The sequence below is a fragment of the Solenopsis invicta genome, chromosome 16 (genome assembly GCF_016802725.1).
Source record: "Solenopsis invicta isolate M01_SB chromosome 16, UNIL_Sinv_3.0, whole genome shotgun sequence".
NCBI lineage: Eukaryota > Metazoa > Arthropoda > Insecta > Hymenoptera > Formicidae > Solenopsis > Solenopsis invicta.
In genome coordinates this window covers 15,858,407-15,884,036 of record NC_052679.1, presented here as the reverse complement: position 1 = coordinate 15,884,036, position 25,630 = coordinate 15,858,407, and the positions used below count along the sequence as shown (strand labels likewise).

The 25,630-nt window shown below is 33.6% G+C and overlaps 3 protein-coding genes and 2 long non-coding RNA genes across 14 annotated transcripts in view; 3 read left to right on the top strand and 2 right to left on the bottom strand.

Moving 5' to 3' along the window:
- The first annotated feature begins 178 nt into the window (after nt 1–178).
- LOC105199329 (retinol-binding protein pinta) lies at nt 179–3,276 on the top strand. Its single transcript, XM_011166379.3, has 5 exons — nt 179–647; nt 1,206–1,365; nt 1,969–2,074; nt 2,178–2,541; nt 3,003–3,276. The coding sequence occupies exons 1-5, from the start codon at nt 479–481 to the stop codon at nt 3,071–3,073; spliced, it is 870 nt and encodes a 289-aa protein (XP_011164681.2). The 5' UTR covers nt 179–478; the 3' UTR covers nt 3,074–3,276.
- Nucleotides 3,277–3,605: 329 nt separating this feature from the next.
- On the top strand, nt 3,606–7,019 carry LOC105199323 (retinol-binding protein pinta). Of its 3 annotated transcripts, none has more exons than XM_011166369.3 (5): nt 3,608–4,088; nt 5,389–5,548; nt 5,804–5,909; nt 6,002–6,374; nt 6,615–7,019. In XM_011166369.3, the coding sequence occupies exons 1-5, from the start codon at nt 3,917–3,919 to the stop codon at nt 6,674–6,676; spliced, it is 873 nt and encodes a 290-aa protein (XP_011164671.2). In that variant the 5' UTR covers nt 3,608–3,916; the 3' UTR covers nt 6,677–7,019. The 3 variants fall into 3 exon arrangements, with proteins under 3 accessions (XP_011164672.2, XP_011164671.2, XP_011164673.2); XM_011166371.3 differs by having other exon boundaries at nt 3,953–4,113; nt 6,615–6,763; XM_011166370.3 differs by lacking the exon at nt 5,389–5,548 and having other exon boundaries at nt 3,606–4,113; nt 6,615–6,763.
- On the bottom strand, nt 6,780–9,025 carry LOC120359789. Its single transcript, XR_005576566.1, has 2 exons — nt 7,757–9,025; nt 6,780–7,153 (listed from the first exon to the last, which is right to left on the bottom strand). It is a non-coding gene; the product is annotated as an uncharacterized LOC120359789 (long non-coding RNA).
- Nucleotides 9,026–9,975: 950 nt separating this feature from the next.
- LOC120359790 lies at nt 9,976–12,459 on the top strand. Its single transcript, XR_005576567.1, has 2 exons — nt 9,976–11,241; nt 11,843–12,459. It is a non-coding gene; the product is annotated as an uncharacterized LOC120359790 (long non-coding RNA).
- A 2,014-nt stretch (nt 12,460–14,473) lies between these two features.
- LOC105199322 (ABC transporter G family member 23) overlaps nt 14,474–25,630 on the bottom strand; it is a 61,823-nt gene continuing 50,666 nt past the window's right edge. For 6 of the 8 annotated variants that reach the window (XM_011166365.3, XM_011166366.3, XM_011166367.3 and 3 more), the window contains 11 exons: nt 25,064–25,171; nt 21,577–21,670; nt 20,149–20,316; nt 19,370–19,504; nt 18,817–18,968; nt 18,414–18,621; nt 17,974–18,151; nt 17,355–17,541; nt 16,882–17,147; nt 16,555–16,641; nt 15,515–15,953 (listed from right to left, as the gene is read on the bottom strand). In XM_011166365.3, the coding sequence (XP_011164667.1) occupies nt 15,739–15,953; nt 16,555–16,641; nt 16,882–17,147; nt 17,355–17,541; nt 17,974–18,151; nt 18,414–18,621; nt 18,817–18,968; nt 19,370–19,504; nt 20,149–20,316; nt 21,577–21,670; nt 25,064–25,171 (1,798 nt within the window). In that variant the 3' untranslated portion in view covers nt 15,515–15,738. Of the gene's footprint in view, nt 15,025–15,514; nt 15,954–16,554; nt 16,642–16,881; nt 17,148–17,354; nt 17,542–17,973; nt 18,152–18,413; nt 18,622–18,816; nt 18,969–19,369; nt 19,505–20,148; nt 20,317–21,576; nt 21,671–25,063; nt 25,172–25,630 lie in introns of those variants that run through there. The other 2 variants (XM_039458864.1, XM_039458865.1) reach the window with 2 other exon arrangements.

Here is a 25,630-nt window from a genome sequence, read left to right as displayed (position 1 = left end):
ATTCCTATAAATTTATTTTTTTATCTGCAAAAGACTATTAGACAATTACTCTTTATTTATTTTACATGCGTAATTTACATGTAACAATCTATTTATATTCTTTCAATAAATTTATTTTACACTCATTTTATTCAAAATATTAAAAGTGTAAAGAACTATAGTATAAAAAAATTTAGAAATTAAAGTTTCTTCGTAGTTTATGATCTCGAAAATAGATATTAGGTATTTAAGTTTATCAAATCGGGTCTGTCGTTATTTGCTGTAGATGGTGCGATATCTAGTTACTGAAGCTAATACCGAAATAATTCCAGAGAACACGTAGGTTCCAAAGTGCTTAAGAAAGTGTATTTTTTTGCTGATCGCGTTATTTATTGTTAATCGCGCCTGACGCGCGTCAGTGCATTTTTGTCTCGCGCACGCGAGTTTCTCCACGGTAACAAGGCTTAGCATTCACGATTTTGAATTCACTATCGTTACGATGGAGAACAATTATATCGACAACAGTGTGCATTATGCTGAGCAAAAGCTGAGTGAGGATAAGAAATATGCAGCGACATATTTGAATGAGACTGACGAGACTAGAGAGAATGCCATCGCAGAGATTAGACGCTGGATCAAAGAGAGCGACGATTTGCCCGCACAAACTGGTAAAAATGAGTAATCACACATGATAGACGCGTTGAAATATATTGATAAAACTCAAGTATAGCTCGTTAATTTCAATAAAACGAATTGTCTTTAATTAGTGTCAATGACATGATTTCTGATATTCATTGAATGAGGTTACGGAATTATCTATTAAATGGAATTATCCATTTAATAGATAATTTCGTAACTATAGTTTTGATTTCTTTGTATTCGCTGTATGCGTATTTAAGATTTCATAATTTTTATTTGTCAAGAGTCATAAAAATACTCGTACGCATCAGTATTGGAAAATACATGTGTTGTGGCAATTTTTTTTCATTAATTATGTATAAATCAGTGTCGGAAAATTTCTGTTTTGATCAACATTTTTCGTTAATTACGTACGTATCAGTGTCGAAAAATATCTGTTGTAATTTTTTTCCATTATGTAATTAAATTTCATACTGAATATAAAATCTAAAATCATATATAATTTTTAACGATAAATCTAGCATTGTTTCAAATTGTATTATAATTTTATATTTGAAAAATATCTAATCTAATTTCTACGTTCACAGATGATTTTCTTATTCTACGATTTTTGAGAGTCTGCAAATTTAATCTTGAGAAAACCAAGACCAGGATTCGAAATTATTATAAGCAGCGGTCCAACTTACCCAAATGGTACAAAAATAAGGATCCGTTTCAACCAGAACTGCAAGAGCTACTTGATATGGGGTAACGACCATTATTTCAGAGTGCACATATAAACGTATAATTTAAATAAGAACTTTATTCTACTTTATTACTGTCCAATCGACAATACATTTCTTTTTATCTTTTATCCATTTATATACCAGAGAATTTCATAAATAACGACTTTAATTTTCATAATAAATTGTTTAAACTAAAAAATAAGTCTTTGTTCATTTTTATCATAATATCATATGTTACATATTTTAGATTTAAAATTTTATTTTCATTTTTCGGAGATAGTTATATGTATACAGTGTGACGATTAAGTTTCCAGAAGCCATTAAAAATAGGCAGAAAAGAAAATATTTATTAACTTCATTTTGAAATAATGTTCACATCTTTCATGCAACCACCTTAGTAGCACTATTACCATTGCTACTAGGATAATTGAATGTCCAAGAAAAAGCTTCTTTCTAAACAGTTTTCAATTTTCTCCATAATCTATAAGGTCAATGATAAATTTCAGTTCTAAAATTTAGTTTCTTTTATTAAAAAAATATAAAAAGTCAGTCAGCGCTAAATTGTCACACTATATTGCAGTAAAACTTAAAAATATATTAAATTCAAAAATTCCTTTGTGTTTAGAATAGTATTGCCTCTGCGAAAGCCGGATATCCAAGGACGAATGATTTTCATTGCGCGTGGAACTCGGCATGATCCGAGAAGGCACAAAATATCAGATCTGATTAAGGTAAAAGTTAAAATAACAAAACTCTCGAAGAATTAATTGCGAATACTGTCATAACGATGTATTTTTTGTGACCAATATTTTTGAATATGTAATATCGTTTTAGATTTGTTTATTGGCGGTAGAAGCAGCGATAAAGTATTATCCCGCAGCATCTATCTATGGTTACATAGTGTTTATAGATATAAAAGATCTAACCGCACGTCACATTTTTCAATTACAACCCTACGTGCTAAGAAATATAATTTATGCATGGCAGAGCTCCTATCCTTTGAGATATCACAAGATTGTTATTATTAACGCGCCAACAATTTTTGATATTGTTGTGAAGATTGGCAAATCTTTCGTTACGGAGAAGTTAAAAAGCAGACTTCATGTGCACTCACACGAGCACTGCTTTGAAGATATTCCAGCTAATATCTTGCCTGTCGAATATGGTGGTACCGATGGTACAATTCAAGAATTAATAGGTAATTAAATAGATATAAATGCGGACGATGCGTATAAAAGATGTTTCTTGTAATTGTCGAAGAAGAAATGAATCTCTCTCGATTAAGACGAACAATCGTTTAGGCAACAATTATTAAAAGTTTGTCAAGAATGCAACGAATATTAAGTATACGTATTATGTGTATAAAAAAAAAAAACAAAGATTTCTCGCTCGTATGATAAAACACAATAAGTAATAAAAGTCCAAAAACGAGTTGACTTGGTTATTTTTTATATAAAATAATTTATTCTTATATAAACACAACATACTGTTAACGGAACGTTTCGATTTGTTTCTTCTGATCGCAGAATTGATCATAATTAATCGTAACCATGTGTAATATATTATGTATATTAAATACGTATTTAAATTTTCTCTCTTATTTTTTCGCATTTTATTTAGCACATATATACATATAATACAAATATTTATTTTTTACAGGATTTTGGAAAAAATTGATCGAGGAGAATCGCGACTGGGCTATAGAGGATGAGAATGACAAAACAGAATAATATTTTGCACCGGTAGATTTAAAATCAGTAGAAAATAGTTTTAACACACGCTTAGATGCACTTTATCTATTATATGAATTCTACGAAAAAAAAGTAATTATTTCTCTTTTTCTTTGGCGCGTAGGATAATGTATTGAATGTATTCTATTGGTGATGTAATATAAACGAACAAATACAATGAAATATAAAACTTTTAAGGATGATTTTAGTAATTACTTCTTTTTGCTCAGAGAATGACAGACTAACACATGCATATGAATGTATGCATAAAAATCAAGCTTCTAATAAAAATTGTTTATATTATACTATTTTTAAATTATGTGAATATGATAAATTCACTCAACTTGTCTTATAACTTAGAACTTGATTTATTTAAAGAATGTTGTCTCTTTAACTATAAATATACTTCGGAAAAATATTACTTATTTTACCTATATAATTTACATGTAACAGTATAATTCTAATTTTGTAATAAATTTACTTTATAGTTTATTTTATTTGAAAGATGTAAAAAATATAAAAATTAAAATTTTCTCACAGCTTATACTCTTGAGAGAATGGGTACTAGAAATTCATTGTGTTTATCAAACTGAATCCGTCACTGTTTGCTGCAGATGGCGCGATGTCTGGTTACTGAAGCTAATTTATACTGAAACAATTCTACAGAAGACGTAGATTCCAAAGTGCACGTCCTATTGCACCACGATTATCTGACAATCGCGGTTATTGTTGATTGCATATTGCGCGTGTAGTACGTTTTCGCGACTTGAGATGCGAGTCTCTCCGCGGTGACGAGTGATAAGGCTTGGCGTTCACCATTTCACGTTCACTTATTGTGTTGCGATGGCGAACAGCTGTGGCGACAGCATCGTGCATCACGCTCTGCAAGAGCTGATCATTGAGGTTAAGAGGTATGCAGCGGCACATTTGAACGAGACCGACGAGACTAGAGAGAACGCCGTCGCGAATATAAGACGTTGGATCGAAGAAAGCGGCAACTTGCCCGCACAAATCGGTAAAAATGACCATGGTCTCACAAGGTAGATGCGTTGAAATATCTCTCGCTCGATAAGATTCAATTATCGCTTATTTATTCCGAAACAATACATCAGAATTACTTTTAATCAGCATTGATATGACATATTGATATGACATTACATTTGATATTTAATTAAATATGATATGAGTCAAGAGGTATAAGATAAAACAAGTATTTGAAAAGAAAAACGAAAGCGATCAGAAAGTCTTAAATAAATGGTAATAAATGATGCTGAATAAAGTGACGCAAGAGAAAATCTATACGATAAAGTTTATTATCGTATTATGGGACTTTAGAATTTGTTCAAGATCTTGCGATTAATTTTTTGTAAGCATTTAATTGATTAAGAAAAAAGAAAAAAAAAGATTTTTATATATTGAAAACGTGGATATGCATATTGTGACGCGCGAATTTTTAATTAAAATTAAAATGGAGTTTCAACAGAGAATTTCAATATCTCACAGAATATTTAAATCGCAATATACGAGAAACGAAGAATAGTCTGTCGACATATGTTATAATTAATGAGTTTTAATTGCTTATTGTTAGTAGCAATTGCTTAACGTATATTATTCTAAAATATTCATATATGTACTGTTAGGAATTATATATTTATATATACGACATTCGAGATACTTATCAATTATATAATAATATATAATTGCGATACGCACGCATCAATGTGAAAAAAATCTTTTTTAATAGTAAGTTTTTTATCAATCTATATTATAGATTGATAAACATTATATAATTAGATTATATAAACATTACATAATAAAATAATTAATTAAATTTATTTTAAATAATTTTACAATTTTATATATTAGTTACATATTTTACATATTAGATAAAAACCAATAAATTCAATTATTAAAACAATTAAAAAAATAAAATAATAATTTAACAAAATTTTCTACCATATCAAGCTTATAATAGCCTCAGAACCACACATGTAAATACTACAAATTGCAGTTCATGCGTTCCGGGGTCAATCATATGCATACACAACAATAAGAACTCAATTTTCATAATCTTAGTGCAGATATTTATCTAATTATTTGCAATTATTCAACACTATGTTCTTGAACTTTTCACATGTTGATATTGTGTCAATTAGTCATTGTAAATAACAATGAGATTTGAATTTCTAATTTGTACCTTTAAGCACGTTGCTTTATATAGGTTTTTATAATATTTAATGATAGAGATACTAACATTTCAATTGTAAAATGTATTTAAAATAAATTCTTATTAATCGTTATTAATCCTTACACAGATGATTATTTCATCCTGCGATTTTTGAGAGTCTGTAAATTTAATCTCGAGAAAACTAAAGTCAGAATGCAAAACTATTATAAGCAACGATCCCATTTACCAGAGTGGTACATGAATAAAGATCCGTTTCGACCGGAACTACAAGAACTGCTTGAAATGGGGTAACAATAATTTTTTCGAATTATTAGTTGAATTTTGTGAGTCTTTTTTATCATTTAATTTGTTTTATCCATTTTGGATACATAACAGAATAAAATCAGAGATAAATTTTCAGTGCTTGTTTTTGTTTCTATTATATTTTAAGAAGAATATTTTATTAAGAACTATTAAGAAACACTAGTTGTATTATTGTAAAATAAAACTAAAAGATGTGTTGATTTTTTTGAAGGATTATGAAATACTTTATTTGCGTTTAGATTGGTTTTGCCCTTGCGAGAGCCGGACAACCAGGGAAGATTAGTTATTATCATGCATTGTACTCGGCATGATCCAAGAAGACACGAAATATCAAATATTTTTAAGGTGACGATCAACGTTTCAAATATTTATGATATTATCACGATGAAGTATTTTTAATTGTGAACTATTATTTTTTGACGGACGATCTTTTTTAGATTGCTATGGCGGTTTTTGAAGTTGCTATGAAGTATTATTCCGCAGCATCTGTGTATGGCTGCGCATTGTTCATGAACGTGGCCAATCCAACTATACGTCACGCTGGACAAATGCGACCTCAAATAATAAAGAACATTGTCCACGCGTGGCAGAGCTGTTATCCTATCAGAGTGCAATCGATTAATATGATCAACGCGCCCGAATACGTCGAAATTGTTTTGAAAATTTTCAGATATTTTATGACTGAAAAGATGCAGAACAGGTTGCATGTTTACACGCAAAAGATGATGCAAAACTATTTCAAGGATATACCAGCTAACATCTTGCCTGTCGAGTATGGTGGCACCAATGGTACACTTCTGGAATTAACGGGTAATTACGATAAATTAAATAGATGCCACGCGCTTATAGCGAACGTAAAGAATGTGTTGCTTATTAAGTAAGTATTGCTGAAGCAGAAATAAACTTATCACAAATTAGATAAACTTTTTGTTTAGGCATCATTAAAAGATTATTAAGAATTCATGACATATTAAGTATATTATACTATATATGTGTAAAATACGTATCTAAACTCGTATATATGTAATTCAATATATCTCTTTTTTGCAGAATATTGGAAGAAATTGGTGGAGGAGAATCGCGACTGGATTATGGAGAATGAGAACGATTGACTTGTTTAAAAACAGTATACTCAGAATTAACAAAGAATGTTTAGCATAAATTTTGAATATTTATTATCATATTAATTACATACACACGAAAAAAATTGCAATGTTTTTTAAAATAATATTCTTTATGTTTCAACAAGAAATATTATGAAAATTTAAGTTACAGTGAACTACGCTGAATACAAATGTTAAGATATGTCCATCTGTTCAGTTCTCACAAGCGTAGTTCTTGTGGTAATATTATAAAATAACATTTGATTAGAATGTCCTCATATAACTATCACAATAAAAGAATTATTGCTATTTTCGTAATACGGTTTGCAGAATAAATAATACGATTAAGAGATTTTTTTTTCTAAGAGTTTTCCTCCTTTATCTTATGTAATAAACTTTAACAAATTTATTATTTTAAAATTAAGGAAATTTTATGACTCACCGGACCGTCGCGCAGCAGCGGAGTTGTAACACAGCTACATTCATCTGTAAAGTGCATATAAATCCAAATTAAAAATCCAAATTATAACGTTCAAAATAATAAATACGGCAATACCGGTCGAAGGCAGTTCGTGGTGCTCATAGTTTTTTAGATAAATTTATAGACATTTACAAGATGCCTCCAACCTGCTTAATTTAAAAAAGCATTACTTACATTAACTTAAAGAAAGTCGTAATTTTTTAAGATAAATTATTCGAAACAATTATAATAGATTATCAAATAGATGTAATATTTTATTGGTACATTAAATTTATGAAATAACAAAGAAATATTTTTTACGGAAACGTATTTTATCTTTAACTGTTCTTTTTTTTTGCATAGACAATTCTTAACTTAGAAAAAAGTTAATAAATAAAATCTGAAAGTAACACAGCAACAAAAAAATTGTTAACTGGACAAAATTTTTTAAATTGAATAAATTTCTTCAATTTAAGTATTTATATATTCAAAAATTTCTTCAGCAATTTCAAATATTTATAAATTTAACTCAAATATGTAAATATTTGAAACAAAGAAATTCAATCAAGTTATTGAAAAATTTATTCAAGTTGCCAATTTTTTTTTCTAAGTACAGATAATGTACTTACCCACAGAGTTGTTCCGCCGTTGCCCGATGCTTCCCCCGAGCCTCCGCCTCCTCTCAGATTTGATAAATACACAACACTCGCAAAAGAGAGATTAATTACGATCGCGCACTAATTCTCTCAGCAACGCGCGACGCTTTATTGACGGAACGCTTGACGTTAATCGAAGCGGGCTTTATTAAATCGCATTACTTGTAGCTACACGTATGTACAGAATTCGCTCAACATCGATGAAAACAGACGATGCATTTGCTGGACGGAGCTAGTGGTAATTCTCGCGGGGTAAATTAATCTCGACTTTCTCTTACGTTGTCCTGTAACAAGCGCGTCTCCAAGCGATCTCACTGTCTCGTTCTAACGTTTATCTTATTGCAGATTACTCACGAAAATTCGAATATATATGCAAAGAAAATTCCACTCGCGACATGATGTCACGATGATGTCGACGATGATGTCACGCGAAGGAGTACGCGTACGAACAGCATGAAGTTAACGACGAGAGAGAATCGCAGCGAGAGAGGCTCGCCAAATTCACGCCACACGCACGAAAGAGAGAGAAAAAGAAAAAGTAGATCGCCGTTCCGTCGGAGCATTTCACTGTATATATTGGCTGCGTTCATTTTCGGGCTCACAACGCTTGTAAACATTATCTGTCCTCGTTTAATAATCATAAACAAGGATGAAATGATGTTTACAGCGCGTGAGCGTCCAAAGTAAACGCATCCATTGTTACAGACTAGAACCCAGATTTATGTACATACATACGAGGCAAATCCACTCAACATTGACGATGGTCCGCGAAGGGTGAGACGTACGAGTCGTGCGAAACATTCCTTCACTCGCGTCGCCCGTCACACGGTAAAGTCAACAAACACTCGTCTCGAAACGATCGTACACAACTCATTTCGTTCCACGCTGCACAGGCGAACTGTGATTCGAACTGTATGTGTCCAGATACACACGACGAGACCGGAGCACGCGCTGCGCAGTCCGTGCCGGCCGGCCGCTTACCCGAAATGCGTAGCGAGTAGCCGTTGCGCCGCCGCCATGTCGCCGCGCCGCCGCCGGCTCGTTGGACGAATTGCTGCGTAATGCGCGCGACAGATTTTCGCGAATTTACCCATCTCTCGTGAAATACGCTTATTGTGGCGAATCCTTGTCACGCGTGTGTCGAAGTCGAGCTTTCTGCGACTGTACTTACAGCGAAAAAATGCGTCGACGCGGGACCGATTAGCCGCACGTCCGCTACATCGCCGGTCTCCACTCCACTGACTTCAGACTCCACTATCGATGTCAGTGCTGTCCCCTATTAGCGGAATGCGGCATGCCGAATTTGCTCCGAATTATTTTTTAAACTCGACGATCGGTAATGTATGCATTTTCCATGAAAACTTTTTTTTAGGAAAAAATGTACATACATACACGTCTCCAACGAGCAATAGGTTTTTCGTTAATCCTGCTGTTCATTTCGATTTTATTATACGATCACATCGTTTGGCTCAAGGTGATAAAAAAATTGTAAAAAATAAAAAGATTCTCATGGAAAAGCAATGAAGAATTGAAATTAGAATTATAGAATAAGTTTCTTCAATAAACACTATACTGAGAGAAAAAAACTTGATTAATAATCTTTGTAGATATAGTGACAACAAAATCACATTTATTGTTACTATATGTACAAATATTCGTTACAGGTATTGGACATTTGTTAAATCAGCAAGATCCTTTTTTTCACTGTACAGATAATTAATGATAATAATTTATGTTGTGTTTTGTATAAAGCATTTATATGTTTTGTCTTATAAATATTTATTATGGGTAGATATGGGTAAGTTAGTATTTTTTAAACTAAATTAAATTGAGTTATAAAATTAATTTAATTACGTTAAAACGTTATCCTTTTACTTCTATTCTTAATATTTAATATTCCTGTTTTGTGCACAGCTCGATTGTTTTTCTACAAAAATTATTTATTTTTTACTACATTTTAAACAACATTGAGCCAAACGATCGCGTAATAAAATCGAAATGAACAGCAGGATTAACGAAAAGCCTATTGCTCGTTGGAGACATGTATGTATGAACATTTTCTCCTAAAAAAAATTTTTGTTGAAAATGCATACGTTACCGATCGTCGAGTTTAAAAAATAATTCGGAGCAAATTCGGCATGCCGCATTCCGCTAATAGGGGACAGCACTGACATCGATAGTGGAGTCTGAAGTCAGTGGAGTGGAGACCGGCGATGTAGCGGACGTGCGGCTAATCGGTCCCGCGTCGACGCATTTTTTCGCTGTAAGTACAGTCGCAGAAAGCTCGACTTCGACACACGCGTGACAAGGATTCGCCGCAATAAGCGTATTTCACGAGAGATGGGTAAATTCGCGAAAATCTGTCGCGCGCATTACGCAGCAATTCGTCCAACGAGCCGGCGGCGGCGCGGCGACATGGCGGCGGCGCAACGGCTACTCGCTACGCATTTCGGGTAAGCGGCCGGCCGGCACGGACTGCGCAGCGCGTGCTCCGGTCTCGTCGTGTGTATCTGGACACATACAGTTCGAATCACAGTTCGCCTGTGCAACGTGGAACGAAATGAGTTGTGTACGATTGTTTCGAGACGTGTGTTTGTTGACTTTACCGTGTGACGGGCGACGCGAGTGAAGGAATGTTTCGCACGACTCGTACGTCTCACCCTTCGCGGACCATCGTCAATGTTGAGTAGATTTGCCTCGTATGTATGTACATAAATCTGGGTTCTAGTCTGTAACAATGGATGCGTTTACTTTGGACGCTCACGCGCTGTAAACATCATTTCATCCTTGTTTATGATTATTAAACGAGGACAAATAATGTTTACAAGCGTTGTGAGAAAATGAACGCAGCCAATATGTACAGTAAAATGCTCCGACGGAACGGCGATCTACTTTTTCTTTTTCTCTCTCTCTCTCTCTCTCTTTCGTGCGTGTAGCGTGAATTTGGCGAGCGAGCCTCTCTCGCTGCGATTCTCTCTCGTCGTTAACTTCATGCTGTTCGTACGCGTACTTCTTTGCGTGACGTCATCGTCAATAATGTGAGTGGAGTTTTCTTTGCACGTACATTCGAATTTTCGTGAGTAATCTGCAATAAACGTTCGAACGAGACAGTGAGATCGCTCGGAAACGCGCGTGTTGTTACGGGACGGCGTGAAAATCGAGATTAATTTACCCTGCGCAAATTACTGCTAGCTCCGTCTAGCCAATGCATCGTGTGCTGTTATCGATGTCGAGCGAGTTCTGTTTGTACATACGTGTGGCTACAAGTTGTGATTTAATAAAGCTCGCTTCGATTAACGCCGATAGTTCCGTCAATAAAGCGTTGCGTGTTGCTGAGAGAATTAGTGCGCGATCGTAATTAATCTTTTTTTTGCGAGTGTTGTGTTGTGTATTTATCAAATCTGAGAGGAGGCGGAGGCTCGGGGGAAGCATCGGGCAACGGCGGAACAACCCTGTGGGTAAGTACATTATCTATACTTAGAAAAAAAAATTGGCAACTTGACTAAATTTTTCAACAACTTGATTGAATTTCTTTGTTTCAAATATTTACATATTTAAGTTAAATTTATAAACGTTTGAAATTGTTGAAGAAATTTTTGAATATATAAATACTTAAATTGAAGAAATTTATTTAATTTAAAAAATTTAGTCATGTTAACAATTTTGTTGTTGTTGTGTTACTTTCAGATTTTATTTATTAATTTTTTTCTAAATTAAGAATTGTTTATGCAAAAAAAGAGAACAGTTAAAGATAAAATACATTTACGTAAAAAATATTTCTTTGTTATTTCATAAATTTAATGTACCAATAAAATATTACATCTATTTGATAATCTATTATAATTGTTTCGAATAATTTATCTTTAAAAAATTACGACTTTCTTTAAGTTAATGTAAGTAATGCTTTTTTAAATGAAGCAGTTTGGAGGCATCTTGTAAATGTCTATAAATTTACCTAAAAAACTATGAGCACCACGAACTGCCTTCGACCGGTATTGCCGTATTTATTTTGAACGTTATAATTTGGATTTTTAATTTGAATTTATATGCATTTTACAGATTAATGTAGCTGTGTTACAACTCGGCTGCTGCGCGACGGTCCGGTGAGTCATAAAATTTCCTCAATTTAAAAATAATGAATTCGTAAAATTGAATTTTTGTATGCATAAAATAGAAAAGGGAAACTCTGAAACGAATCAAATTTTAATATCATTTAAATATATCAAGTCGCTGAATTAGGTGCTCGTTTCGTTTGGCAAGTGTACTCGAACTTAAACATCGGTCGCGCAGTTGGCTGACAAGAGAAAAATCATCTTTGAAATCGAATACTAGAGTTTTGCAGAAAAAAGTCTACATATATATGAGTTTTATATCCCTTTTTTATATATAAGTAAAATACAATATACATTTTTGCATGTGTTGAGCTTTCTTTTGTGTCATACATTTTTGTTGACATTTTGTTTTTTCGCTGATGATATGCCTGGTAGTACGCAGTTTCATTTGGACAACACAATAATTCGCATATAAGAAAACCACTTTATGAACGATCATAATATAAATATGATATATTTATACACATATAATATCAAATATTATCGTCAAAAATTCCTTATACGTTGCATTATACACATACATTAATCGATAATTGTTTTTTTTTTATGATTATAATTTAAATTTATACTGAGAGAAATGTTTGGCAAAATCAACTAACGTTTGGTTAAATCAAATGAGTTTTATAGTTATAATTACAAATATATATTTTTGTTTTGACTAAACAATTTGTAGCTTAACCAAATAATTATTTTCATACAACAAATTACAAAAAGTTTTGTTAAATGTAACTAAGTTTTTGTTACCACTAACTATAAAATTTAATTGATCACTATTCTACTAAACAATTTCTCTCAATGTATACGCCACTGAATGATTACCACGTGTGGCAGAGAACTTTCGTTGTGTAAACTGTCGTAGTTTACGAGTTGATATCAATAGCAGGATGTTGTAATTTTTAATGATAATATCGTTACATTATCGTTGAGCAGGTTTTTTCATCACATACAATGTGCAACGTTAATATACTGTGCAACGTTAATATAACGATATTGATGTCTGTTAAGAATTGCAGAATCCCGATGCAAATCATCACGAGTTAATAAACAATAAGAATTTTCGATATATGGTGTAATGTATTCTTATTTGTTAGAAACCGTCTTATTTGTTAGAAACATATATATATATATATATATATATATATATATATATATGACGGTTTCTAACAAATAAGAATACATTACACCACATATCGAAAATTCTTATTGTTTATTAATGGGAAGATCGATTCACAGGAAGAATCCTGGCGGGGTGTCGGGCATCCGCTCTAATTTTTACAGACGCCGAACAAAACGCGAAAGTACTGCGACGCGCGCTCAAAAAATCTAATACTTCTTATATTATAATTATTTTACATTTTGCGTTTTAATATATATATATATATATATATATATATATATATATATATATATATGCGTTTTAATATATATATATATATATATATTAAAACGCAAAATGTAAAATAATTATAATATAAGAAGTATTAGATTTTTTGAGCACGCGTCGCAGTACTTTGGCGTTTTGTTCTTCCTATTTTCGATCTCGTTGCGGGTTAAATAAAATACGTACGTACATAAAAAGTCATGGGCAAGTAGAATCGCGCTACGATTAACCACTATTACCTATTAATTTAAGTGAACTTACTAACTACGATCCCATTTTAATCCCGGGATGATGTTTACCAGGTTCCCTTCACCATGTCAGATCTCCAACAAGTAGCTTCGTAAAGGTATTACACCTGGTTACGATCGCCAGTGAGGATTACGGTGCGGTCTAGCGATGAGCTGGCATCGCTTATTGTCCATTATGCACGCGACAATTCATTAACGCGAAACGCTTTAATTGTGCGCGAGCGCGTAAATTCTATTCGTGATATTTCGGACGTGAATAGACGAGCGACGAGGGGGAATAGAATACTGTTTTTAATATAATTCGCGCGACACGCACAGTGCTATTAAACGCATTTACACTTTTTCTATTTTTGCTCTCTTGCCGAATTACTTAAACGATTCTTCGTCAAGAAAGCATTAAGCATTAAGCATAAATAGGACCAGAGTTTATGAGTTCGAGATGTCGCGTATCGAAACACTTTAATCTGCAAGTTCTATTTTCTGCAACCCGATTTTCGAAATACTTGGTTTTTACGTAAAGAAAAGTATTTAACAGAAATTAGAGGCAATATAATATCTTAAATAATTTAAAATATCGTTTTAATAATTTGTTAACATGAACAAAGGTGAGTTCTATTTTCTGCAATACGATGCAAGTTCTATTTTCTGCAATACGATTTTCGAAATACTTGGTTTTTACGTAAAGAAAATTTTTTAACATGATATTTGTTAACATGACCAAAGTGAGTTCTATTTTCTGCAATACGATGCAAGTTCTATTTTCTGCAATACGATTTTCGAAATACTTGGTTTTTACGTAAAGAAAAAACCAAGTATTTCGTAAAATCGTATTGCAGAAAATAGAACTTGCATCGTATTGCAGAAAATAGAACTCACCTTTGTTCATGTTAACAAATTATTAAAACGATATTTTAAATTATTTAAGATATTATATTGCCTCTAATTTCTGTTAAATACTTTCCATCATATGCGATTACGAAAAGCTAAGTTGAAATGTTACTGGAAATCGCGTAAATTGCCGATTGGAAAGTGCCGATTCCATTTCCCTCGATCGCGATCCTCGAGAAGATCGATTCACAGGAAGAATCCTGGCGGGGTGTCGGGCATCCGCTCTAATTTTTACAGACGCCGAACAAAAATATAATCCCTATAAACAGACGCACGAGGCAAATGCAGCAGTCTCATATACATCAACATCGTCCATTTATTCGAGATTTCCTGTTACGTATACAAACGCACACACATACGTATAATACAAACATACATACGCGCGTGCACGCGCGATATGTGAGTTTTAGAAGCACATTAAGCTTACGCAGGAGCATCACATGTATCGGAGGTCCACTCGCGGCGGAGAAGGCTGCGAGATCGTATTGTGGCGACACATCGACGTCTAGAATCGTAGTCGATCTGCCGCCGAACGTCGATTAAAACGATGGCAGTCGGACAAAGAGCTCTTTTCGAATAGGTGATATTTTTCTCGGATGTTATGCGATGTTCCTAGATGGAAAGAAATTGAAAAACCTCTGCATTTCTTCCTTGGATTGCGTCGACCGTAAGGGATTTCCACAATCTTCCTGTGGAAATCCCTTACGGTCGACGCGATTCTTTGAAGGTTGGATTTAGAAGAGACACAATTGGATGTCGATGGTCGAGAAAGAAATTGAAGAACCTCTGCACTTCTTCCTTGGATCGCGTCGACCGTAAGGGATTTCCACAGGAAGATTGTGGAAATCCCTTACGGTTGACGCGATCCAAGGAAGAAGTGCGGAGGTTCTTCAATTTCTTTCTCGACCATCGACATCCAATTGTGTCTCTTCTAAATCCAACCTTCAAAGAATCGCATCGACATCCAATTGTGTCTCTTCTAAATCTGTACGATTCCTAACTAACGCTCCGTTAATTTTGACGCCAGCTATAATGCAGCTATGAAACAGGTAAACAAAGAAGATCGTCTTCAAAGGATTGTTTCACTACCGGGTAAAAATGCGAGTCCCGAGTCGCGACGTCACATCCGTCGAACACACTTTCGTCACTGATTCTCGATCGATTCGTTCCTCTTCGGGGAACATTCATTCCCTGATTCATAGCTCTCTCTCTCTCTCTCTCTCTCTCTCTCTCTCTCTCTCTCTCACTCTTATCTATCCGTCGCGACATGTTCGCGAGTTATTTTACACCGAATACAATCCGGACGCGAGAAGATACGAACTGTTCTTATCCGCGCTTGAACTTTAGCACCATCAAGCTTATCGTGAGGAACAGAACGATCCAGATGATGGTAGAGATGTAGCCGTTGTAGACGTTTGGCTCCGTGATGCTCCAACCGCGAGTTAGCATAGAACGCAGGGCGGTCGTTGCCATCGTCAGTGGCAGACCCTGCGAGATATATCGCAAAATCGTCGGCATGCCCTCCACCGGCCATATTACGCCTGTGAAATAACAAAGTAAAAGTCAATTAGAGTTTGCCACAATGTATTTTCTTTTCTTCATTTTGCGTTTAATTTTTCATATGGTCGCTTTCGACGGTGAATTTCTATTTTTTATTTTCTCATTCATAAAGAAAAAGCTCTTCGAGTTTTCTAAGGCTTCTTCGAGTCTTCCAATATTTAGGACATTAAATTTACGCTTTAAACAAGGAGAGTTCAGAGCGATCTGACAAACACCTGTGTAGTGATTCGATTAGAGCACGATGCGTGCGAGTATTGGCCGACTTTCACTTTTGGTATGGATTCTAGCACGCGTGATATTTAGATCGAAATGATCTAAGGATCTAATGTAACGCTGGACTCGATTAAATTTATTTAATACGCGATAATTGCTATATTTATTGTAGAGCGATAAGTGCATTATCAGTTGAATCTGATCGATAAGAGCAACTGATATGAGAATCACAAAGGTCAATTTTAATTTTAGCGCAAGTTCTGATTATTATCGTAATTTTTATATATATATATATATCACGTTGAGAACAAAAGAAATCTCAAATATGCTTATCTCTCTGCTGTCTAACACTGCGATTTCATTACATACCGCTAAGAAGAAGCGTAGGGTAAAAGCTGCCTAGAGCCAGCTGAATGGCATTCCTTTCAAGTTCGCAAATCGCCGAGATCACGAACCCTGCGAGAAATAGAAAAAAAAACTAGATTGTAACGTGTCTTTCCTTTTGTCTTTGTCGATTGTCAAAATCCAATCGTTCAAAGAATAAAGAGAGTGTGTATTTTTTATTTGCACTTTTGTGTGAAAGAAACTGGATTTTTTCTCTCAAAAATTGCAAAACGTCATTAGTTCGCTACATTATTTTAATGGATGTATCTACCACTGTGCGGTAAATAAGAAGCTATTTCATCTTCGTCTTACCGAAGCACATGCCGCAGAGGCCTTGAAGGATCGTCAGTATGATAACCCAGCCGATATCGCCTTTGCATTCGACGCCAAACACCAGGATCATAAAGATCAACACGAGGGCCGTTTGACCACACATCACCACGAATTGTGTGACCACATGGGAGAACAAGATTTCGCCGGGTGACACGCCAGCCACCCAACTTCGGTCCAGCAGTCCCTCCATCCTCTCGATAATCAGCGCCGATGACGTTAGCGCGACCGCCAGGAAGAAAACGATGCTGTCAACAAAAAAGTCGGTTTTGAAAAACGGCAACTCGAGAGAAAGAAAGTAATCAAGTTTTATGAAGTGACTTCGATTTATTGAAAATATAAAGACCTTTGAAAATACAGAATGGAAGTAAACAAAGATTTGGATTAAATATATATTAACTTAAATGTTTTAATATAAACCCAGAAATAGATAAAATATAAAATACTAAACTTACGTCAATATTACACCCGGTGCTACGAAGTCTGTAAAGCTAGGCTCGTTGGTGCCATAAATAGGTTTCTTGAATTGAATCGGCACGTCAGCCAGTTTCGTATTCTGTTCACAGGACGATAAAAGATCCTTGGCAAAATCTCTATACGAATATTGAAGATTTCTCGCCAGCATCAGGCCCACTTGTTGATCTGAAATTGCAAGATTTCATAGTGCGTATTCAAACCAAACGGCATCCGAAACGTAACCACAATACGTAATGTAAACCACATTTGTGAATCAACACATGAATCAACGTCGATAAATAGCGAATGGCATCGATAAAGTTACACACGCGGAAAAGAAACAAAGTTTGATTGCCAGACTTAGTCATTGTGCCATACAAAAAAATGGAAATTAATATTTTAATAAGTATATAATAAATATATATGTACAGTTAAAAGTAAAATGATTTGATAAATGATTTATAAAATAAATTTAATACAAGTAAAAAGAAACACGGAAATGAATAATAAAACTACACGTGGCATGAATAAAAGATTTGAAATAAATCGGTGCCTCGATTAAGCCAGGCGCTTTAATATTTAATATTTATTAATGTAATACGTCAAGCGAATACTTACTAGACATGTCGAGCCAAACTCTGATTTCACTTTGGTCGAGAGTTTCGTCATCGGAATCTCTTCCTAAGGCCATCCTCGCCACAAGAGCGTCCGTGAAATTTTCCGTGAAGTACAAAGTGCCCCAAGCTTCCCCTCTGCGTACGGCTTCCATCGCTGATTCCGGATCCGGATAGTACGTCTGTAACAGAAATTAAAATTGAAATAGGATAAAAAGAGACAAAAGTTACGCGTGTTAAGTTAGCGGCGAATCGATTTCTACTTTAGTTAAAACTGTATTCAGATTATATCTGAGAGCTAACGCGTCACGTGTAACGTCGTTACAATTACTTTTCTTCAATGATGGATGAATAACGACGTTACATTTCTTTATTTGCAACGTTAATGATAAAAAGAAAAACTGTAATAATCTTTATTATGCATTTTTATGTAATAATTGAGACCTTTATCATCGTCTCGTTGTCCAAAAAGTTGAGATAACGACAACTGAGATGTGTGAAACTGCAATTCGTCGAAACGGGGCACGTCATGTTCTCGTAAAACATCTCGTGGTTCACTATGGCTAGTTTCAGCCCCGTGGGATCTCTCCCGATCGCCAGACAGAATAGAATCACTTGCATCACCGGCAGGGCGAAGATGAACAGCATCACACTATACGAAATTAAATTATTAAGCAAAACATTAACATATTCTTTTCTTAGCATCAACTGTTATCATCATATTCAAGCAACTGTTTATTTATCTTTTTGAAAAAAATCTTAGTAAAACATCTTAATTAACAGAAAAATTAGAAAAATTAGAAAAATATTAATTATTATACAAATAAACGTTTCTTTGAAAACGTACCCAATATTTCTCCACATGCGCAAGAAATTTTTCTGCAGAAGTGCTTTAATCTTGCCCCAACTAGTAATCTTATAACAATCCGTGAAATCGCCGCAATCATCACAATCCAGAACAGAACCGGCTTTCGCGCTCGCCAATGATTTGCCATTTATCTGTTTCGCAAAACCATTGTTCACATTATAATAGCTGCATGTAATTATCGACATTTTTTCAATAATAATTTTGATTGAAATTTTTTCTCTGGAGTTATAACTTTCGTATTTATAAACGTTTTCTTTTATCAAGAAATGTTCCATCTACGATGCATCTCGAGGAGGACGATTAACTTAGCTAATACAAGAGAGAAAAAAAATAAATTTACATTTTCAATACAATATTCTGTTTTTATGTCAAAATAAAGAAATCACTAATTGTGAGTGTGATTTCATAAATTGCAACGACGTAAATACTCGCATGCCTGGCAAAAACGAGGAAAGAAGCGCGCGTGTGTGCATCGCCGATTTTAAATGGACTTAATTTGCCGTGAGATGTGCACTGGAGTATAATCTCTTACGTCGTAGTGATTCGCTATTCCGTTGGTGGAGTCGTGGATCAGGACCTCTTTGCTTTGATGGAAGTTAAGCCCGACAACGCCGGACTCTTCCGTCACGTATACCGGCTCGTCTTTTTTCCCCCAGTTTAAAGAAGCCTGTGCGTAAATGAAAAGAAGCGTGGCCGGTGGCAATATGAAAAGTGTATTGGTATATAGTATAATTACACGTTGATAAATACAAGGTTGGCTACGATACTGATAAATAATTATTTGTACGAATACGTGACACACCTTGAATACATGTGCTGATCACGCTAATCAATTAGACGAAGTGAAAAAAATATTTGATAAAATGGTAGAACGTATTTCATGTGAGTGCTTTATCGTATTATTAATATTGAGATATAATATAATATATCGAATGGATAAAAATTAAAAAATCAAAAACAAATATTAAAAAATGAAAAAAAATTAAGACATTTTTAGAGAAGCAAAAAAAAAAATAGAAAGTATTAAGAAAATTTAAAATTAAAAAGGAATATTAAATTTAAACGTGATAAATTGAAATGACAACAATATCAATTTATGAAACGTCTTAATAAATAATAATATTATTATACAAGTAAATATTATCATACAATAAAGACAACAATCGAATTACTTTCTTTCAATTTCGTTTGATTACATATTGTGCAACGTGTCGAACTACTTAATCTTAAACTTGCACAAAAATTGCGAGAGAATACACGAATAAGTCAAACTGAGAGAAGAAAATGGTGTTCTAAATTTTTCATGCTCACCAAGCTGATGTTGTTCGAGATATTTAGTTCTGTCGTTGGTTGAGCGTACTGTCCCTGCTTTCTGGATAGTTTTAGGAAGACGTCTTCAAGGGAGGCGCAGTTGTACATTTGCAAGAGAGTCCTAGGTGCCTCCTCGGCCAACAATCGGCCACTCCTCATCAAACCGATCTATTAAGAAAACCATTTTTTCCCTGTTATTGTTGCAATTAATAATACAATCGCCTTGAAGAATTGAATTTGTAAAGCCCCGCAGGCACGTAAGTCTGAAACCACGTATTGAAAACTTTCATAACAAACACTTAAATATTCTTTCGTTATTTGGTTATATTTCTTTCGGTTTTGTTATTTGAGCAATTTTAATATGCAAACCAGTACATTTCGTATATTTTTTTTTGGAGAATTTCCGATTTAATTGTGAGTTTTAGCTGAAAGAAAATGAAGAGTAAATCTTCTTCGAAAGAAGACATTTTCAGGGCAATAAAGCGCGAAGTATTCTGATATTATTTAGCGTAAGATATGTGAATTGCCGACAAAAAATCGAGGTCGGTTTTTCATTGCACTGTAATTTATTCCTGGCTTAATAACCAGCAATGGCATGATAATGACATATAATCGACCAACAGACGTCAATCGTCAGTAAGATTTGTTTTATTTATACGACGCAATTTGTACTGCTCGAGATTGATATGCTAATTTATTTATTAATCATTCTTTCGAATATATATATATATATATATATATATATATAGCTTATACATATAAAAAAATATCAATTCTACTTTTAATCAATGCGATTACTCAATTTACTTTTTTCTTTCATAATAGTAAGGACCAATTATTTTTAACAAATCGTATTTTCTTGATAATAGTCTTAAAATATACTCATTACAAATTTTAGTAAAACTTTTATTACGTACAAAAAAGGAATTTATACTCTTTCAAAGAATATATTATAAAATTCTATTGAAAACAATAAACAGATGAATTTTAACTTTCTTGATTGATATTTTAATTGATGTCCTTGATTAAAGCATAAAAATTCTTTAAAGTTTTTAATAAAATTATAATAAATTTACGGATATATGAACTTATGAAATATTTGAAATAAATAATATATACTTAATTTAAGAAATGTAGAGTATCTATTGTGTCTACACGCAGAAAAATTTTAAACAAGTATTAATTGTTTCAAGTAAATATGACGAGTATATTTTAAGACTATTATCAAGAAAATATTCTTTGTAGAGATAATCGTTACTTAAAAGAAGAAAATTAAAATTGAATAATCGCTTGTTATAGTACCAGAATGACATTTTCCTCCGAGTATACACTTTCATTAATATCGACTAACTTTAATCGTGATTTATTTTTAATTGCTAAATTTTACTTCCAATCGATGTCTAATTAAACAAAGTACGACGATATTACCGTGTGCGCTTGTCGGGCTTCTTCGATGTAGTGAGTCGTTATGATGACCGTTTTATTACCATCCTTGGTAATTTGAACCAGGTGGTTCCATATACTGGAAAATAAAAAAAAGGAAGAGACATATTTTAACCATGCGTATACGTTTCAAGTCAGATAACGCATTTATGCTCGAAAAAACATGTATTTTTAAATTTAAAACAAGAAATAAATATGTGTATGATTGCATAAATATCTGAGTAAGAGAAAGAAGCGAAACACACGCTTGTAGCAGAATAAAATATATTAAAAAAAAATATACAAGTATCATTTATATATAAGTACGTGTACGTTCGCGACAGATTCTGCTCAGCCGCCCCTGGATTATTCTACGACCGAGGAATTCATACGATCGTCATTCGCGATCGTTGTGCACGTTGTACGTTTGTGTGCGTACGCATGTAACTCATGTATTATTTATGCAGTATCTTGCGCTCATCGCGATTCTTGTCCGACTTCTTGGCTTTTCTGACACCTTGAACCTTATAGCACCGGACTAAAAACGCCGGTAGGATTTTTCCATATTCAATAGGCAAAAGATGCATTGTCGCTTGGTAACGTAAAAAACGAACCGACTTGCAGAACCGTGTTCGCGCGCGCGAAAGCGGGGATTCACTTTTTTTTTTGCAAATGGGCTGTTTAATTTTTCGTACTAACCGTTGCGTTACATGCGCAATGTTGAGATTGAGTCGTCAATTTACAAAACTAGACCGTAACAAAGTAAAAGTCGAAAGTCGCCGTGCTCGATGTAGACACGACGTTCGAATTACTATATATGTATATATTATTAGATATATTATTAGATATCGACGTACATATACTCTAGACATATCTTGATTCATTTTTTCTTCACAAGAGAATAATTTATTTAAGCGTGTATTGTGAATATAATTAATAGGAAAAGAATTTTACATATATACATTATTTAATGATCAATCTACGTTGTGAAGTTTAATCAATTTAATGTGCGTAATTACGTACATCGTATTAGTACATTAACGTTGTCATTTATCTGAAGATAATTTTTGACATCCTCATATGAAAATTAATGAATCGCAAAAAAAATTTGATATGCTACGCAGTTAATGATTCAACGAATAATTAGCGACTCAATCGTCTGGCAAAGCGAAATAATTAATGATTGATTAACGCAAATTGCGATATCTTTATTTAAAGCGTAGAACGCCCCGAAATGTGATTAAATTGAAAGTAAGTCATGACTTTCCTAGTAATATTCTCCTGGAAAGTGATCGGGCCCATGGATATTTCTCGAGACAATTGTGCGCGACCGACTCAGAAAAGTGCGAGCAGAGCTGAGATGTAAACGATCGTAATAAAACTGTAAACTTTCTCTGATAATGAGACGATGCGCTTAAAGCTTCTGCTCAAGAAACATTATTTTTTATCTCTTCCGTGTATAAAATTTGCCTGAATAAAATCTACGGGAAGAGAGGAGGCGTTTATCTCTGTGCAATAAAATAAATTTCAATTATTATACTATAAAGTCCCAATGAAATTGCTTATGGGTGCCTAATTGAGCACATAGTCGTTCCTAAACGTTTACACGAGTTTCATTTTTGTTTCATTTGCGTCGCGTATAAATGCGACCAGGGGAACATTTGGAAAATTTTCTACGCACCGGAGAAACATCGCATTAACGGGAGCGAAACGTAGATGACAACCATAATTACAGTAATTGATTTCCCGTAAAAGCAGGATGTTATTGTGGATGGCATCTCGGTTAATTATCTGCTTCATTTGTTTCTCGAATGAAAGCGATCATTTTCCTTCTGTGTGAAACAAGGTTCATTCCTTCACATAGTTTAAAACAAAACGTACCGCGAAAATAGACTTCTCAATTATACTTCTGCTGTGCTCATGACATGTTTATAACATAGTTATAACATTTTATTTTAAAAATCTAAATTTTTTTTGTATAAATATTTTAAATATTTAAGATGATCTATGTACACCCAATTTTATTGTAATGCTGAGCTTAGTTCTTCTGTAAATAAATAAATAAAAATAATCTTTGCATTTCAATGAGACATTACATAAATTATCTTAAATGTTGAAGACATACTTGAATACTTCCATAAAAAACTCAGATTTTGGTCACTCTTGTAGATATGTATTATAATACTGGATGTATATTAAATGGCGAATGATTATTACTTATTTTGATTATTACGTATTAAAAGTACTAACTAATAGTACTTTTGTAGTTACTTACATTTGATGAAACGAATTAAATAACGCGAACTTGACGTTTTGACAAATTTAAAATGCTACTAATACTTGAGTTACACAGAAAAAAATCAATGGAAACATTTATTGTAATATTAAGAAACAAAGTAATCATACGTTAAATATTTTCTGTGACTGAGCATCACGATTGTTATAATTCGACCTTTTAAATCGGTTGATATTAATTTAAAAGTCAAAGTTCAACATACAAAGGTAGATTTAAACTCTGTGAGAAATCTTTCTTTCTAAACTCAAGCGTTAGAATTTGAAAAACGTTTAGTTCACGGTACCCGATTCGTTCCATCAAATATGGACAGCTATATAAGTTTTCATTATTTAACACGAGCCTCGAGTAATTTGACAGACAGGATAGAAACGCAAAGAGGCTGCGTGAGAAATTATGAGAGGCGCTCTTTGGCAAGTTTCATTTTTTTTTTTTTTTTACTTTTTATTATTCGCCGTCCAGACCCGTGCGGACGGCTACTTTCACTTAAAGTCAAGCTTAAAGCGTGACTTACGGATTCAGAGCATTGATCACGAGTCCGCTGGTATACGAGACTTAATCTCGATACTTTGATTTTCAGCGAAAGTGCAAACAAGAATTCTCGTTATTCACGGAGTCGCTCTTGCCTTCCTTATTTCGTTTTTGCCTCAGTCGAGATTAATTGTGAAGCAACGAAGTCGTTGAGAAACTTTTAAAAAAAATCTTCATATTTAGAAAGTAATATGTACTTTGCAGCATTTTTTAAATAATTAAGCGTTAAAAATGATCGTAATAATTAACTTGTAGGAAAAACATTTAGAAGATGATAGTTTGAATTCATTATGCATATATTAGACGTTTTACCCATGTAGTTGAAGCACATTAATATCCGGACATTTCACGGTCATTTTTTAATAGCAGCGAGCGATATTGAATTCATTATACGCGTATTATTATGCCATTAACGACACGTGTATGTATTAATAACTGGAAAAATGAGCAAAAGATTTATTCAACACGGGTCACGGTTTGTCACGTTAACTAATTACGCTAATTTCAAGGATGATCACGGTATTTCGTACATAAAAGATCAGCTATTTTTCAGTCATTAACCACTACACTCGTTAAGCTCGTTAAGCGCATACATCAACAGGAAGACACAATAAAATTTTATCTATTTTAGCTCTGACAATTAAAATTTTATTAAAAAAGATCACACACCTTTGTCTCAACAGCGGGTCCACACCTACGGTTGGTTCGTCCAGGATCAACAATTCTGGATCGTGCATTAGAGCCACTGCGAAAGACACTCGCCTTTGTTGACCGCCACTAGCATAACAAAAATACCCGATATTAATTTATTGATCCTCCAAGGCTGGCTGATGGTTCTATTGAACCTACCATTAATTATAAAGAAAGTAGCTTGTTATTGCTACTAAAATAAACATAGTAAACAGTCTTTTTTTATACGAATTATGTCATTATAGTTTCTTGAAGTTAATTAGTGTAAGGTATATTCTTTTACTAATGAGACGCGCTATTGTGTCCTCTGCTATGACGAAAACAGGTTTTTTGTACTGAGAAAAAAATTTATTTGAATATTTGCTATGAAATATTTACTTACAGTTCATAAATATTTATTTAATAACAAAGTGATAGTTAAAAAATTACTATTTTTTTCTCTCAGTGAAATAAATTGTTTAATATTAATATCTGTAATATCATTAATACAGATATTCAGTTAATTTATGAGGCGGCAAACTTAAATATCTAAACAGATGTCTTCTT